This window comes from Onychostruthus taczanowskii, unplaced genomic scaffold (assembly GCF_017590055.1).
Source record: "Onychostruthus taczanowskii isolate IOZ18803 unplaced genomic scaffold, ASM1759005v1 scaffold19, whole genome shotgun sequence".
Classification (NCBI taxonomy): domain Eukaryota; kingdom Metazoa; phylum Chordata; class Aves; order Passeriformes; family Passeridae; genus Onychostruthus; species Onychostruthus taczanowskii.
The window spans coordinates 13,393,214-13,406,315 of NW_024499128.1; the positions used below are offsets into that span (position 1 = coordinate 13,393,214).

At 57.2% G+C, this 13,102-nt stretch overlaps 2 protein-coding genes across 10 annotated transcripts; both read right to left on the reverse strand.

Annotated features, from left to right (window-relative positions):
• Positions 1-493: 493 nt before the first annotated feature.
• Positions 494-3,963, reverse strand: NDUFAB1 (NADH:ubiquinone oxidoreductase subunit AB1). The gene is made up of 5 exons (XM_041401605.1): positions 3,874-3,963; positions 3,295-3,822; positions 3,092-3,179; positions 1,326-1,432; positions 494-659 (listed from the first exon to the last, which is right to left on the reverse strand). The coding sequence occupies exons 1-4, from the start codon at positions 3,961-3,963 to the stop codon at positions 1,341-1,343; spliced, it is 798 nt and encodes a 265-aa protein (XP_041257539.1). The 3' UTR covers positions 494-659; positions 1,326-1,340.
• A 388-nt stretch (positions 3,964-4,351) lies between these two features.
• PALB2 (partner and localizer of BRCA2) lies at positions 4,352-13,056 on the reverse strand. Of its 9 annotated transcripts, none has more exons than XM_041402047.1 (14): positions 12,993-13,056; positions 12,853-12,912; positions 12,699-12,756; positions 12,331-12,354; positions 10,361-12,223; positions 8,896-9,692; positions 8,581-8,664; positions 8,297-8,458; positions 7,840-7,925; positions 7,400-7,561; positions 7,131-7,247; positions 6,724-6,811; positions 5,560-5,708; positions 4,352-4,635 (listed from the first exon to the last, which is right to left on the reverse strand). In XM_041402047.1, exons 1-14 carry the CDS (start codon positions 13,041-13,043, stop codon positions 4,404-4,406), a joined length of 3,933 nt encoding a protein of 1,310 aa, XP_041257981.1. In that variant the 5' UTR covers positions 13,044-13,056; the 3' UTR covers positions 4,352-4,403. The 9 variants fall into 9 exon arrangements, with proteins under 9 accessions (XP_041257981.1, XP_041257972.1, XP_041257975.1 ...); XM_041402038.1 differs by having other exon boundaries at positions 7,131-7,259; positions 12,669-12,756; XM_041402041.1 differs by having other exon boundaries at positions 7,131-7,259; positions 12,993-13,053.
• Positions 13,057-13,102: the final 46 nt, after the last annotated feature.

Sequence of the window (13,102 nt, forward strand, 5' to 3'; positions counted from 1 at the left end):
GGGGTGCAGCCCCTGAGAACGCCCCACAACACAAGCACCACGGGCAGCACTGCAGCCTCTGCTCCATTTTCCATCCTTACCTCCCCCACTGCCAGAGCATCTGTTATCCAGCGACACTTCCTTGGCTCCCAGCCTGGCAGTGCTGCTGTGACATGTCATTTCTTGGCTCTGAGGAAAATCTGCTCACAAATAACCCATTCCTGCCTCGTGAGGGTTAAAGCAAGGCCCCCGTGCTGAGATGAACCGGGTGTACAGGAACAGCGATGTGAATTTGCTGTTCAGCAGCAGGAAAATCATTCCCCCCCTTATTTTCCATCAGGAAAGCAGAAGCCTTTCACACAGAACTTGTTTTTACTAGCACTGGTGAAACAAACAATTACAAGCATGCAGGGCAGAGCCAAATCTCGGGGCAGGGTCCCCAGAGCGTCCTTCACACCCCAACACCACCACCAGGATCCACCCACTGTATGAGACAGAACAGCCACCACCAGAATGGTCTTAACTCTTTATTCCTGTTTTTTTTTTTCTTGTTTTTAAAGGACAACACATTCAGACAGCTTTAAATACAACATCCACGTGCAGCTTCCAAAGAAGGCCGCAGTGGGACAGCTCCCGTCCATCCCTGCCAGCACCAGCCCCGTCCTGGTGTGGGACAACTCCTGGAAAACAAAATCCACATGTTTAACATCTCACCAAGCATTCAAGGGTACAGGAGTGGGTCAGGACATGCTGAGCACCGAACACAGCACAGAAGGAGCCCCCAGTTCTCTCCAGAGGCCACAGCTCCCTCCCTGGCCCTGGACAGAGAAGGGACTCAGCCCCCCTGCCCCAGGGAGTTGGGGGGAAGCCTGGAGCCACACAGGAACAGGCAAGAATGTGGATCAGTGCTGCAGGCTGGCCTGGGGCCACCTCATTTCCCCTGCAGCCCTCCCCGACCGCTCCTATAACCCTTTCCTGCCCATTTCCTTCCCGGCTGTGGCAGAGGAAACAGCAGTGCTGGCAGGGCTGAGGTGCCCCACAGGCCCTGCACGGGGAGATGGGGCCATGGCTGAGAGCAATCTGCCACCCACTGCTGCCCCGGGGAGGAGCTGAGTGCTGCACGTGCCAGGCAGGACGAGAGGAGAGGCTGAGCCCCACGCCCTCTCTCCAGCTGCAGGTTCTTCAGGAAAACACCCTCAGGACAACACACCCCACCTGCCCTCCCTGCTGGCACCCTCAGCTGCTGCCAGCTCCTCCCGAGCTGCTGGGCTCCCACCTGTGCCACACCTCACCCTGCCCCTACCCCAGTGTGTGCCCAGGCACCCTGAGAGCACCTCTGAACTCACCTCTGAGCAACTGCTTCACTCATAAACATCCTTCTTATCTGCAATGTAATCTACAATCTCCTGTGGGCGCATCAGCTTCTCTGCATCTCCGTCAGGAATTTCAAATCCTGCAAGAAAGGGCACACGCTTAGCCCAAAAGCAATCAAAAGGGAGCAAGGATGAGGAAGGCTGGCTGGTGGCTCAGGGGACTGCTGTGTCAGCCAGAGCTGTCACTGCACTGCCCAAAGTGACACTGCTTCCAGACAGGGGACACAGCAGGAGCCAGAGCCCCATGTGCCTTGTTAAAGCCAGCAGTGCCTTCCCAGAGCCCCCCAGACACTGGTGTGTGGCAGGGGGACACTCCTGGACCCCCAGGCAGCACCTGAACCCCTCAGGCTGAGTGTGCTCTCATGTGCTTGCATGGAGCCAACAGCAGGGCAGGGCACTAGGGCTCTCGGAGGTGGAACGGGTCAGAAACAGCCCAGAAATGTCTGGTTTGTGTTTTAGTGCTCCTGGGCACACTCACAGTTCATTGGGGATTACAGACACACTGCCAGAAAAGGCTCTGAGAGTGTAACATCCACCTTGGCCTTAGAGAGTGACCAAACCCCAGGGACACCCATGGCCCAAGGTGACATTTAGGCACCTACTCCAGAATTCATGAGCTTTAGGGGGAAGCATGAAGTCCAAAGGAAGTCAAAAGAAATTTGGAATACAAACCAATAAGGAGAAAGCACCTTTTTTTTTTCCCTATTAGGATTAAGGATGAAAAAAAATCTGGTGAGCAAAACCAACCTGAAGTGTCAGGGGTTTCTGATCTGCGATGCCAAGCTCAGCACCCACTGCCCTCCCTTTCCCCCTCCCTGGCTGGTGCCCATGGTGATGGGAGAGAATTCCTGCTTCCAAAGGGGCAGAGCTCTGGAGCAAAGGGCCATATTCCTGACTGCTGCGGGTGTCCAGCTCACTGGTGGGCCTGTGGGGTTTGCCCTGCTCCCAGGGCTGGCTGTGTGGGGTTTGCCCTGATCTGTGGGGTTTGTCCTGCTCCCGGGGCTGGCCCTGTGGGGTTTGCTCTGCCCTGTGGTGTCTGCCCTGCTCCCGGGGCTGGCTCTGTGGGGTTTGCCCTGCTCCCAGGTTTGGCTCTGTGGGGTTTGCCCTGCTCCCAGGGCTGGCCCTGCTCTTGGAGCTGGCCCCGTGGGGTTTGCCCTGCCCTGTGGTGTCTGCCCTGCTCCCGGGGCTGGCCCTGTGGGGTTTGCCCTGCTCAGGGAGCTGGCTCTGCCCCCAGGGCTGGCCCTGTGGGGTCTGCCCTGCTCGGGGAGCTGGCTCTGTGGGGTTTGCCCTGCTCTGTACGGTTTGCCCTGCTCCCAGGTTGGCTCTGTGGGGTTTGCCCTGCTCGGGGAGCTGGCTCTGCCCCCAGGGCTGGCCCTGGGGGGTCTGCCCTGCTCCCTGGGCTGGCCCTGTGGGGTTTGCCCTGCCCTGTGGTGTCTGCCCTGCTCCCGGGGCTGGCCCTGTGGGGTTTGCCCTGCCCTGTGGTGTCTGCCCTGCTCCCGGGGCTGGCCCTGTGGGGTTTCCCCTGCTCAGGGAGCTGGCTCTGCCCCCAGGGTTGGCTCTGTGGGGACTGCCCTGCTCCCAGGGCTGGCTGTATGGGGTTTGCCCTGATCTCTGGGGTTTGCCCTGCTCCCAGGGGCGGCCCCGTGGGGTCTGCCCTGCCCTGGGGGTTTCTCTGCCCCACACGGCACAGGCCGGCGGTGCCGCCGCTCCCACGGCCCGGCAGCCCCGGGCGCCGTTACCGAACTCGTCCTCCATGGCCATGATGATCTCCACTTGGTCCAGACTGTCCAGGCCCAGGTCCTTCATGAAGTGGGACTCGGCTGTGAGCTGGGGAGGACACGGGGTCAGCGGGGCACGGGCACCCGGCCCGGCCGCGCCCGGGCCGCCAGCTCCCGTTACACCGGAGCCCGCGGCCCGGCCGCCTCCCCCCGGCCCCGCTCACCTTCTCGGGGTCGATCTTATCGTAGAGCTTGAGCACGTAGAGCACCCGGTCCTTGATGTCGGCCAAGGTCAGGGGCGGCAGCTCGGAGAAGCCGCGGCAGAGCGGCGCGGCCACGCGCGGCAGCCGGAGCAGCGCGGGCGGCGCGGGGCGGCCCGGCGGGGCGCCGGACCGGTGCCTGCAGCGCCCTCTGCCGGGCGGCGGCCGCAGCGCTCCGGGCCGCGATCCCGGCTGGACCGGGCCGGGAGCGGCGATCCCGTGAGCCCGGCTGCGATCCCGTGAGCCCGGCTGGACCGGGCCGGGAGCGGCGATCCCGTGAGCCCGGCTGCGATCCCGTGATCCCGGCTGGACCGGGCTGGGAGCGGCGATCCCGTGAGCCCGGCTGCGATCCCGTGATCCCGGCTGGACCGGGCTGGGAGCGGCGATCCCGTGAGCCCGGGATGGACCCGGGATCCCGTGACCCCAGCTGCGGTCCCGTGATCCCGGCTGGACCGGGCCGGGAGCGGCGATCCCGGGCCGGGAACACCTCCACTGCTAGAGCAGACCCTGTCTGGCCTCTGTTCCAGGGCTCAGGCACTGCACAGGAAAGAAGCTCTGCCTCGTGTCCAGGTGGAACTTGCCATGCCCGTGGCCTCTTCTATCGCTCAGCTCCACCGAGAAGAGCCGGTCCATCTTCCTGGCACCCCCTTTAGATAATTACACCCATTGGTAAGGCCCCTCTCAGCTGTGCCTGCTTCTGAGGCTGACCAGCCCCATCTCCTCAGCCTTTCCTCGTCACTTTCATCATTTTCACAGCCTCTGCGGGACTCGCTCTAGGAGCTCCGTGTCCCTGCGGTCCTGAGGAGCCCAGAGCCGGACACGGCTCTCCAGAAGTGCCTCCCAGGGCGGAGCAGAGGGCAAGGACCCCCTCCCTGACCTGCTGGAAATGCTTTTCCCGGGGACACCGCCGTCCTCCTTGGCCCCCAGGACGCACTGCTGGTCGGGGACAGCTCGGTGCCCACAAAAGCCCCCCAGGTCCTTGTCTGCAGCCCCCCTCAGAGCAGTGACAACAGACACGGGCTGGTTCCCAAGGCAGCGTTTAATGGCAGCGCTGGCGGGGCCCTGCCGGCCCGTCAGGCGGCTCCCGGCTGGGGGGCCCGGTACCGGTACAGGTGCACGGTGCCGTCGCGGCGCCCGGCCAGCAGCCCGGCCCCGCCGCTGGCCCAGCGTGCTAGTGCCCAGCGCCCCGCAGGGCCCGGGGGCAGCACGGCCGTGCAGCGGCCCCGCAGCAGGTCCCACACGGCCACCGCACCCGACGTCAGCACGGCGGCTCCCGCGGTGTCCCACACGTCACCCTCCAGGTACCTGCGGGGACACGGGGGGCAGCAGGAGATGGGCTAAAACACCGTGGCAGCGTTTGGTCAGTTAGGGCTCAGTTAAACGTTAATAGCAACTGCAGGCAGCATACAGTCGGGGCTGTTCCTCCAGTGCAACTGGGAAGGAGGACCAGGAAATCCTCCTGGAGACTCAGAACATAGTTGAAAAAGGTGTACTCTTATAAAGTGGTTCTCTTAAAAAATACCCTGCAAGTGTCCAAGGTCAGGTTGTACAGGGCTTGGAACAACCTGGTCTAGTGGAAGGTGTCCCTGCCTGGGATAGGGAGTGGGACTGGATGGTCTTTAAGGTCTCTTACAACCCAAACCGCTCTGTGATTCCATGACTGTTCAGTAACCAAGACCTTGGTCCAGCACTATTCCCCCACATCCATCACATTTCCTGTGTAAGGACACTGCAAGGCTGAGCCTTAAACGCAAGGCTGAGCCTGCTGATGCCTCAAAACACAGGACAGGAAGGAAAAGGCCATGTGCCTGCAGCCAGCTGCTCCACACAAACAAAGCTGGCACGCTCCAGCCGCAGGCAGCGCCAGGGGTCCAGCCGAGCAGCCCAGGGACACTCCCCCAGTCCCTGGGGGACAAAGCCAGCCCCACGTCCCCACGGTGACAGGGCTGACAGGGCGGACACTCCCCCAGTCCCTGGGGGACAAAGCCAGCCCCACGTCCCCACGGTGACAGGGCTGACAGGGCGAGGGGTCAGCGCACAGCCTGGAGTGGGAAGCGGGCAGGAAGCAGCCCGGCCCCCAGCCCGCGCACCGGACACACGCAGGGCCGGATGCACCCTTATCACCGGGGAGAGGGCTGCTGGATCCCTGCCAGAGCTAGCCTGCTCCTCGGGGCCCCTCCAAAGCCCCCGAGGGAGCCCCCCCAGCCCAGCCCAGCCCCAGGGACTCGCCTGCCTGCGGGGCCGGGCGGGAGGCAGGAGAGCATCGCCCCCGCGCTCCGGCCCGTGCGCGGGTTGAAGGCCACCACGCGGAACGCTGGGCTTCCACAGGACTCGCTCTCTTCGGCATGAGGATGGCTTAAAACAACAAACAGAAGGCCCTGATACAGAGAGGGAAAATACATCACTAAAAACAACAGCAGGAGGAGGAAAAGCAAAATAATTTTCCAAAAATTAACTGCTACGTTCTCTCTAATCACAGCCCCATGAACAGTGATGCATTATTTTTACTGAGGAAAACAGAAATGGTTTACTTTTCTTATCAAATTAGATAAAAGCAAAAGCAGCTGCTGGCTGATAAAGGCTGATGCAACATAGCAGAGTGACAGCTCAGTGACCCGAGGGATTTATGAATTTCTCTTCCTGTTTTAAAAAGCTAAACCTGCCATAGGATAAAGTGACACCTCAAAAAACAAAAGAAGTAAATTTTCTGGGTCACATTTTAATCCCTACAAGCTAAAAATGTAACAAAAATTCCATGGAAAGCAGCACAACTGAAAACAGTAGTTCCCAGAACAGCCACAAATCAGCATGAAATATTATAGGATGGATAATCTGAGGAAGACTCCAAAGAGTCTGACTCAAGGCACCATTATTGGACAAGACATTCTTGTCCCAAAAGGCTACAAAAGGCTCACTGAAAGCAATCAAATCCTTGATAAACCACAAAAACCCATTGGGAATCACAGCACAGGTAGAAGCAAGTGGGTTAAGATGATTAGTATGAATGTTGGTTTCACACAGCTCATTCCCTCGGGCATGTATGTCCAGAGGAACCATCCACAGAGGGTTTGTAATGCTGGCAGCACCCACGTGTGACGTGGAAGAGGCTTGCCAAGCACCAGGCCTGGGCAACAGCACTTCTGCTTCCCACAGGCAGCATGCTGCAGCTTTGGAATGCACCAGGATGCATTGCTCCCAATTTATTGGCACCCTGCAGAAAGCCAGGAGTTGAGGCAGCCAGTGTGTTCCTCCTGGTAACCTGTCTACTCTTGAATTATTTGCAGTGTATTGAAACAGAGCTGACAGTTCAACCCTCCCTAGCAACTGCAATCCTTTAGATCCCCATCCCAGCCAGTGCAGCCCAAGCATGAACTGTGAATTTTGTGCACGTACGGAGTCGGAATATGCTCGATGGCAGATGGAAGCTGGGTAGGAATAACCAACGTGCATCTTCCTCAGGAGCTGACCTGTTTTCAGATTCCTGCAGTTGGTGAAAACACAAATTCTGACTCATTTCTAATCACAGTTACACCCCTGTGCAGGATGGACATGGGTTTGTTCCACATGAAGCAAACTAAGCCAATAGCCAGGAAGGGTGTAGTGAGGATGACAAAAGCAATGGAATTACAGCAGCACAGCTCATGCCCTGGCTGTCTGACTGTGGTGCCACACTGACCACTGGCCCTCTGACAACCCCCATTTCACGGTGGCTCAGCAGCCAGCCAGCACCCCTGTGCAGCCCTGCAGCTGCTGAAACTGCCCCCAGCCCCTAAATTGTGTGTGGCAGAGGAAACACTCACCAAACCACAACGCTGTTCCCTGCAGTGGTGCCCACCAAGGCCTCTCTCATCCCTTCTACTTCAGCAAAGGCTGTAACAGTTTCTTCAGGGGGCATCAGAGTCTGCCTGTCCTTGCTCCTGAAAGGAGACCAGCACATAGAAGAGCAGGTAAAACTAAAACTGTGTGCTCTGGAAGAGGAACATGACACTGCTCAACATCCAAGGTGTTTCCTCACTTTTATCCCACCCACCACATGGAGACCACCCCAAAGCAGCACCCCCAAACTCACCCCCCTGTCTCTGAGAGAGAAACCATCTCCACTTGCTGCTCCTGCATGGTCCTGCTGCTGCTCACCAGCCTCCAGTCCTTTAGTCCAACAACTGCTTTTATATTCCCAGTTTTCACTAGGGAGTGCTTGAATGAGTCAGTCTCAGAAGAATAAAGCAAGAGCCTAAATCAAGAGACAAGCACACACCATGACAGGAGGAAGCCCCACTCAAATACGTAGTAGCATTTACAGATCAGCCTGTGTTCAATCAGTCTGCCAGCTCTGAGGTGAATAAACAGGTCTTTATAGTTGATTTTTAGAAATCACTTCCATATTTTCCAACTGTTAAAGCAACTGAGAAAGTGCCACATTAGTAAAAAGGTAATTTCAAACACTTCTCACAAGGAGCTGAGCTGCAACTACTCAGGGTGCAAAGCATTAGTAAGAAATAAATACAAAACCTTATTTCTCCAATCTCCAGCTCTCCCAGTGCTACACACACGAGGTTACAGGTGTCTGGCAGAGGAACAATCTGGATTACAGGAATCTGGGACAACAAAACAAGAATTCAGTGCCACCCACAGTGTCCCTTTGACTTTATTCTCATTTTCTAGAGTGTTTAAAGTGAAATGATGTGGAGCAGGATTGATTTTCAGACCCCTCTCAAGAAGCACACCTAAATGAACAGCTGAACTCTCTGCTGACTGGTTGCCTAATTAAACAATCCCTGCTGATACAAGAGACAGAACGTGTCTTGAGGAACTCTAAGTGGAAAAAGCACAAGCGAAGTGCAGCACCATTCTGTGCATGAGGAATTCCAGCAAGTAACACGCAACCACACAAGCTGCAGAGCTCGGTAACTCACACACGGGGCAAGAAAGCCGCCCTCAACTCTAGGAACAGGGAGTGTGCCCATACCTCTCTCAGGTGCCAGGTGTAGACCCTTCCCCAGCAGGCGGGTGCCCGTGGCTCCCAGAGGGACACGGCGCTCTCGGAGGCAGTGACCACCCGCAGCTCCCTGCAGCCGGCTGCCGCCCACCACACGGCGCTCACGTCCACCGCGCCCGAGCACGAGCAGTCCTGCCCAAACAAACACTGCTGCTTCTCCTCTGACACACACGCTACCTGCTGCACTTTTGTTAAGCTCCCTCTTGCAGAGCTGCTGCTGCTGCCTCGGTAACAATTGCCTGCTGTTCTCCCACCTTTAGCTCTGACACAAACTGCAAGCTCTCTTCTCTGGGGCCATCCGGCAGCACTGCGGTCAACTGCTCTGCTACATCTTTTTTCTGCATGAACAAAGTAAAGAATGAGGATAATTCAACTTTGAAATTATATTCAGCACCTGCAAGAATGAGGCAGAATTGTTGCATGCTCTCTGTCACTCTCATGCAGGTACTACATGCCACTGCTATGATCCATGCAAAGAGAATTTTTCCCTGAAGTCAGACAGCACTCTGGGAAAAGGGGATTTGCCCACAAAACCACTGGCTTACTACCCTTCACAAAGAGCTTGTTACCTGTTCAGGTGAAGCTCTGCAAGACTCCTGCTCTTCGTTCTCTGGCTGCTGATGCTCCTCCAAGGACACAGTCTCATCAGATTTGTTCTCAGAACCTCTTTCAGCTGCTGAAGGCAACGCTGTACCTTGCTCCTCCGGGTTTCTGGCAGCCCCTGCAGCACAGCTGTCAGGGTGCAGTGGCACAGCAGGGTCTCTGTGTGCCACATCCCCCAGGAGCAGGGCAGCTGCTCCTCTGGGGGAAGGTGGGGTCGCTGGCAAGGCAGGCACAGAAGGTGTGTCAGGGAATACCTCAGTGTGCACTGAAGGTAAAACACCTGGGGTTGCGCCCACAGCAGGGAAAACAGATGAGGAAATCTCAGGGTGAGTGGGAGCCTCAGCTAGGACAGTCCCCATGGGAGTAAACAGCAATTCATGGGTGGAAAGCTCCTTCTTGGAAGTCAGGCTTTCCACACAAGGGAGTTCAGGCAATCCAGTTTTGGAAGGTGAAATCAAATTACTTCTGAGACTTTTTTCTTTTGGCTTCATTTGTGCATCTTGTGTGTCCTCTGGAGCCACACCATCCCCAGACACAAAATCCTCCAAGTCATTCACAGGGGGAGATTTCAATTTCTCCAGTTTCAGTGCTCCAAATTCCTCATTTGGTAAGTGGAAGTCCCTGATGCCCAGCTTAGGGACCAGCCACTGGAGGCTGCGGAAGGAGAAGAGGGAGCCACGAGTGTCGGGGTCCACAGCAGGGAGCTCAAGGGCAGCAGGACCCTGTGAACCCATGGGACTGCTGCATCCTCTGCTGCTGTCATCTAAACACAATACAAGACAGAACATCATGTCATAAAATAACCAGCAACTTGCCTTTTCACAATCTCTCATGAAGGGTGTCTTGGATTTTAAAAAACATCAAAACACCACATTCATCTTAACACACAGAAGTGGCACTTTTCTGGAAAGACACTACACTCTGCAGTTACTCTGCACCTCTGGATCAAGCCTTCAGCTCAAAGACCACCACCAAAGCCTGACAGATATGCCTGAGTGCTCAGTCAGTTTGGTTTATTGGTTTTCTCCCTACATTTTCTCTTTTTACAATATTCACAGACCCTTAGAAAGAAGAAAATAATCATTAGCATGCAGACTCAGCTGGAGGAAGAGAGGGACATTCATTTGCTGGCAAACCAGCCTTAGTGTTCACAGTCTTCACTCCAACAGCAAGGGCAGCTCAGTAAGTTCCCAGCCCTGCTCCTCCTCAATTAATTCCCTGCAGAAGTTTCTGAAATTGTTCAAGGAACATGGGCACCACAATAATCTATTTTTTAAAAAGTAAACCTCATTTTTAAAAGAATAACAGTTAACCCCTATTGTATTTTCTTGCATAAACACAGCAGGGTGTGAACAGCAGGGCCTGCACTCACAGGGATGTTCCCTGCCTGGGGAATGGGGTGTTTTGGGGAGTTTATGTGTGAGGAAGTACCTGTAGAGCCTGTCGGGGGCCTGTGTCTGGCAGAGCAGCGCAGGGAGCGGCGCGCAGGGACAGTGACCCCGGGGAGCTGCTCAGCTCCTCGCTGCCTCTTCACACGCCGCGCCGCGCGTTTGTCTCCCTGGCACACAGCAGCGCTGCCTTCCACATCTCCCACACGGCTGGCAGTGCCACTGGCTGGGCTCAGGGAATCGCTGCTGTGGGGTGGATGTTGAACCTGCTCCAACAGAGCCTTATGGCATCTGCCTGGCTCAGGACCCGCTGGCTGGGCAGCTGCAGGCACTCCCGGCCCTGCAGAGCACAGTGCTGCAGCACCAGAGAGTCTCTTCTCATCTGAGGATGACCTTTCAAGGTTAGCATCACAGTTTTCCTTTTCACTCTGGTTCTCATTTGACAGCAGAGCACTGCTTTCATTGGCCACTGTGGGATCCTGACTCTCTATAAGCTCTTGTGACACTGGATGCATGGAGGCTTTGCAGGCAGACTTTCTTCTTCCCTTCTGTTTCCTCTGGGATTGTCTCTGCTCTTGCCTTGTGCTAGTGATGCTTTTCTGAGAAATGGATTCAAGAGAAGTGCTGCTGCTGTTGCTGGACGCAGGAAGGGATTTCTGAGAACTACTTGAGTTTGCTTGATCGTTTTCTGCCCCAAGAAAAGGGAAGGGCCCTGGCTCCAGATCACCCTCAGCTCTCTCCTGCGAGGGCTGATTGGGGTTTGCATCTTTCTGCTTGCATTTACTGCGCTGACCTTTCTTGCTCCTGCCCAGCTGGCTGAGGATTACAGCATCCAGGTCCACCTTCCTCTGGCAGCTGGCCATGCGGCGAGTTGTCCGCACGTAGTACTCGACGGGGAAGAGCAGCCCCTCAACCACTGTGCAAGAGCTCAGCGTGGCCTCAGGAGCCGCTGCCTTGTCAGCAGGAGACAGCCTTGACTCACTTTCAAGCTGTTGATTCTCCAGCAGTTCTTCAGCAGTGTCCAGAGCTCTATCTGCAGGACATGGACTCAAGGTATTAGTGTCACTTGGATGTCCTTCATGCTTTTTGCTCTCCTCGGTTATGGCGTTATTTCTGCTGTCAGGCAATATTTCATTTGCTGACATTAAATCCAGGAGCCCGTGTAATTCTCCCTGATCTTCACACAAACTCTGACCCTCTGGCTGTTTTATTTCACTGGGGGATTCTTCTCCTCCATCACCTCTGGGGTCAAGTAAAACAGAGTCTCCGGGCTGTGAACACTGCTCATGTCTATCAGGTGTGGCCACAGCCCTTGAGGACTCAGGCTGCAAGATGTCCCTGTGGTCCCTCAGTGCATGTGGGGACAGCTCAGGCTCTCCTGCAGTGACACTGCCCTCAAACACATCCTGTACAAGCCCTGATGCTGCATCAGGAGCAAAACTATTTCTTTCTCCCTGCACAAGCACTGTCCCAGGTGCCCTTTGAGCAGGTTCCTCAGTGCGTGAGACGCTGCTGTGCCTGAACACTGGTGACTGAAGGTCCTCTGCACTGGCAGTTTGATTTTTCATCATTTCACCAGCACTGATTAGATGCACATCATGCACTGATTCCCCTTCCTTTGATTCCAGAGCCTTCGTCCGCCTCCGCAGCTTCATCATGCCTCGGGAGGTTTGGGGTTTTTTCTCCACAGGGACAGGCCTGATGATCCCACAGCACAGGTTTTCCTGGCTGGCCTGAAAGCTTTCTGCCCGGGAGCTGTCCTGTGGGCTAACCTCATCACTGGAGAATTCTGGAACATGCTTAAGTGTGACAGATGTTTTCTCTGTGTCAGCATCAGAGCAGGTTTTAGTCTGTAACTGAGAGGGCCCATCTCTGTCAGCACTAGGAGATGTGTTATCTCTAGAACCTGGGGGAAAAAATGCCACACGTGTAAAGTACTCCTAAAGTCCTGTCCAAGAAAAACATCACACAGTAAAATAAGGCTTTGTTATCAGGGAAAGATGGGGATCTTACAGTCAGGATCGGCGCACTGCAGACCTGGTGAGGAGGGAAGCAGAGCAGACGTTACTGAGACCACGGCTCAGCCCAGGGCAAGGGCCGTGTGGGGGCAGCGGCCGAGGGGACAGCGGGGCCCGGAGGGAGGTCAGCAGGGCCGGGGGCAGGACGCTCCGCGGGGGCACTACGGGGCAGCAGCGGCCGCCGGGTCCCCGGGTGCCCGCAGCCCTGTCCTGGGGGACTGCCTGCGGCTCCCACCTGGGCAGGCACCCCGTTCTCCCGGCTCCCACCTGGGCAGCCGCCCCGTTCTCCCGGCTCCCACCTGGGGCAGGCGCCCCGTTCTCCCCGGCTCTCACCTGAGGCGCCCCGTTCTCCCCGGCTCCCACCTGTGGGGCTCCGCTCCCGCCGGCCGTGGCTCCTGGCTCGCTCGGCTCGCCGTGCCCGCTGCGGACACACAAGACCCCGGCGGGGCTGGGACCGGCTGGCGGTGCCCCGGACCCCCCCGGCCCGGCCCGGCCCGGCCCGGCCCGCTCCGCTCACCCGCAGCCGGATGACGGTCTCGCTGTACTCCCGCCTCAGCAGCGCCAGCTTCTCCCGCAGCTGCAAGAGACACCCGTCGGGATGGGACCGGGACGGTCCCGGTTCCGCTCCCGATCCCGCCGCCCCGGCCGGCCCCGCACCTTCTCCTTGTCGGCGCCGCTCAGGGCCGCCGCCGCCGGCGGGGCCTCCATGGCAACCGGGGAGCGGGGGCACGGGGGTCGGGGGGCCGCGGGGCCCAGCCGGGCTCGCC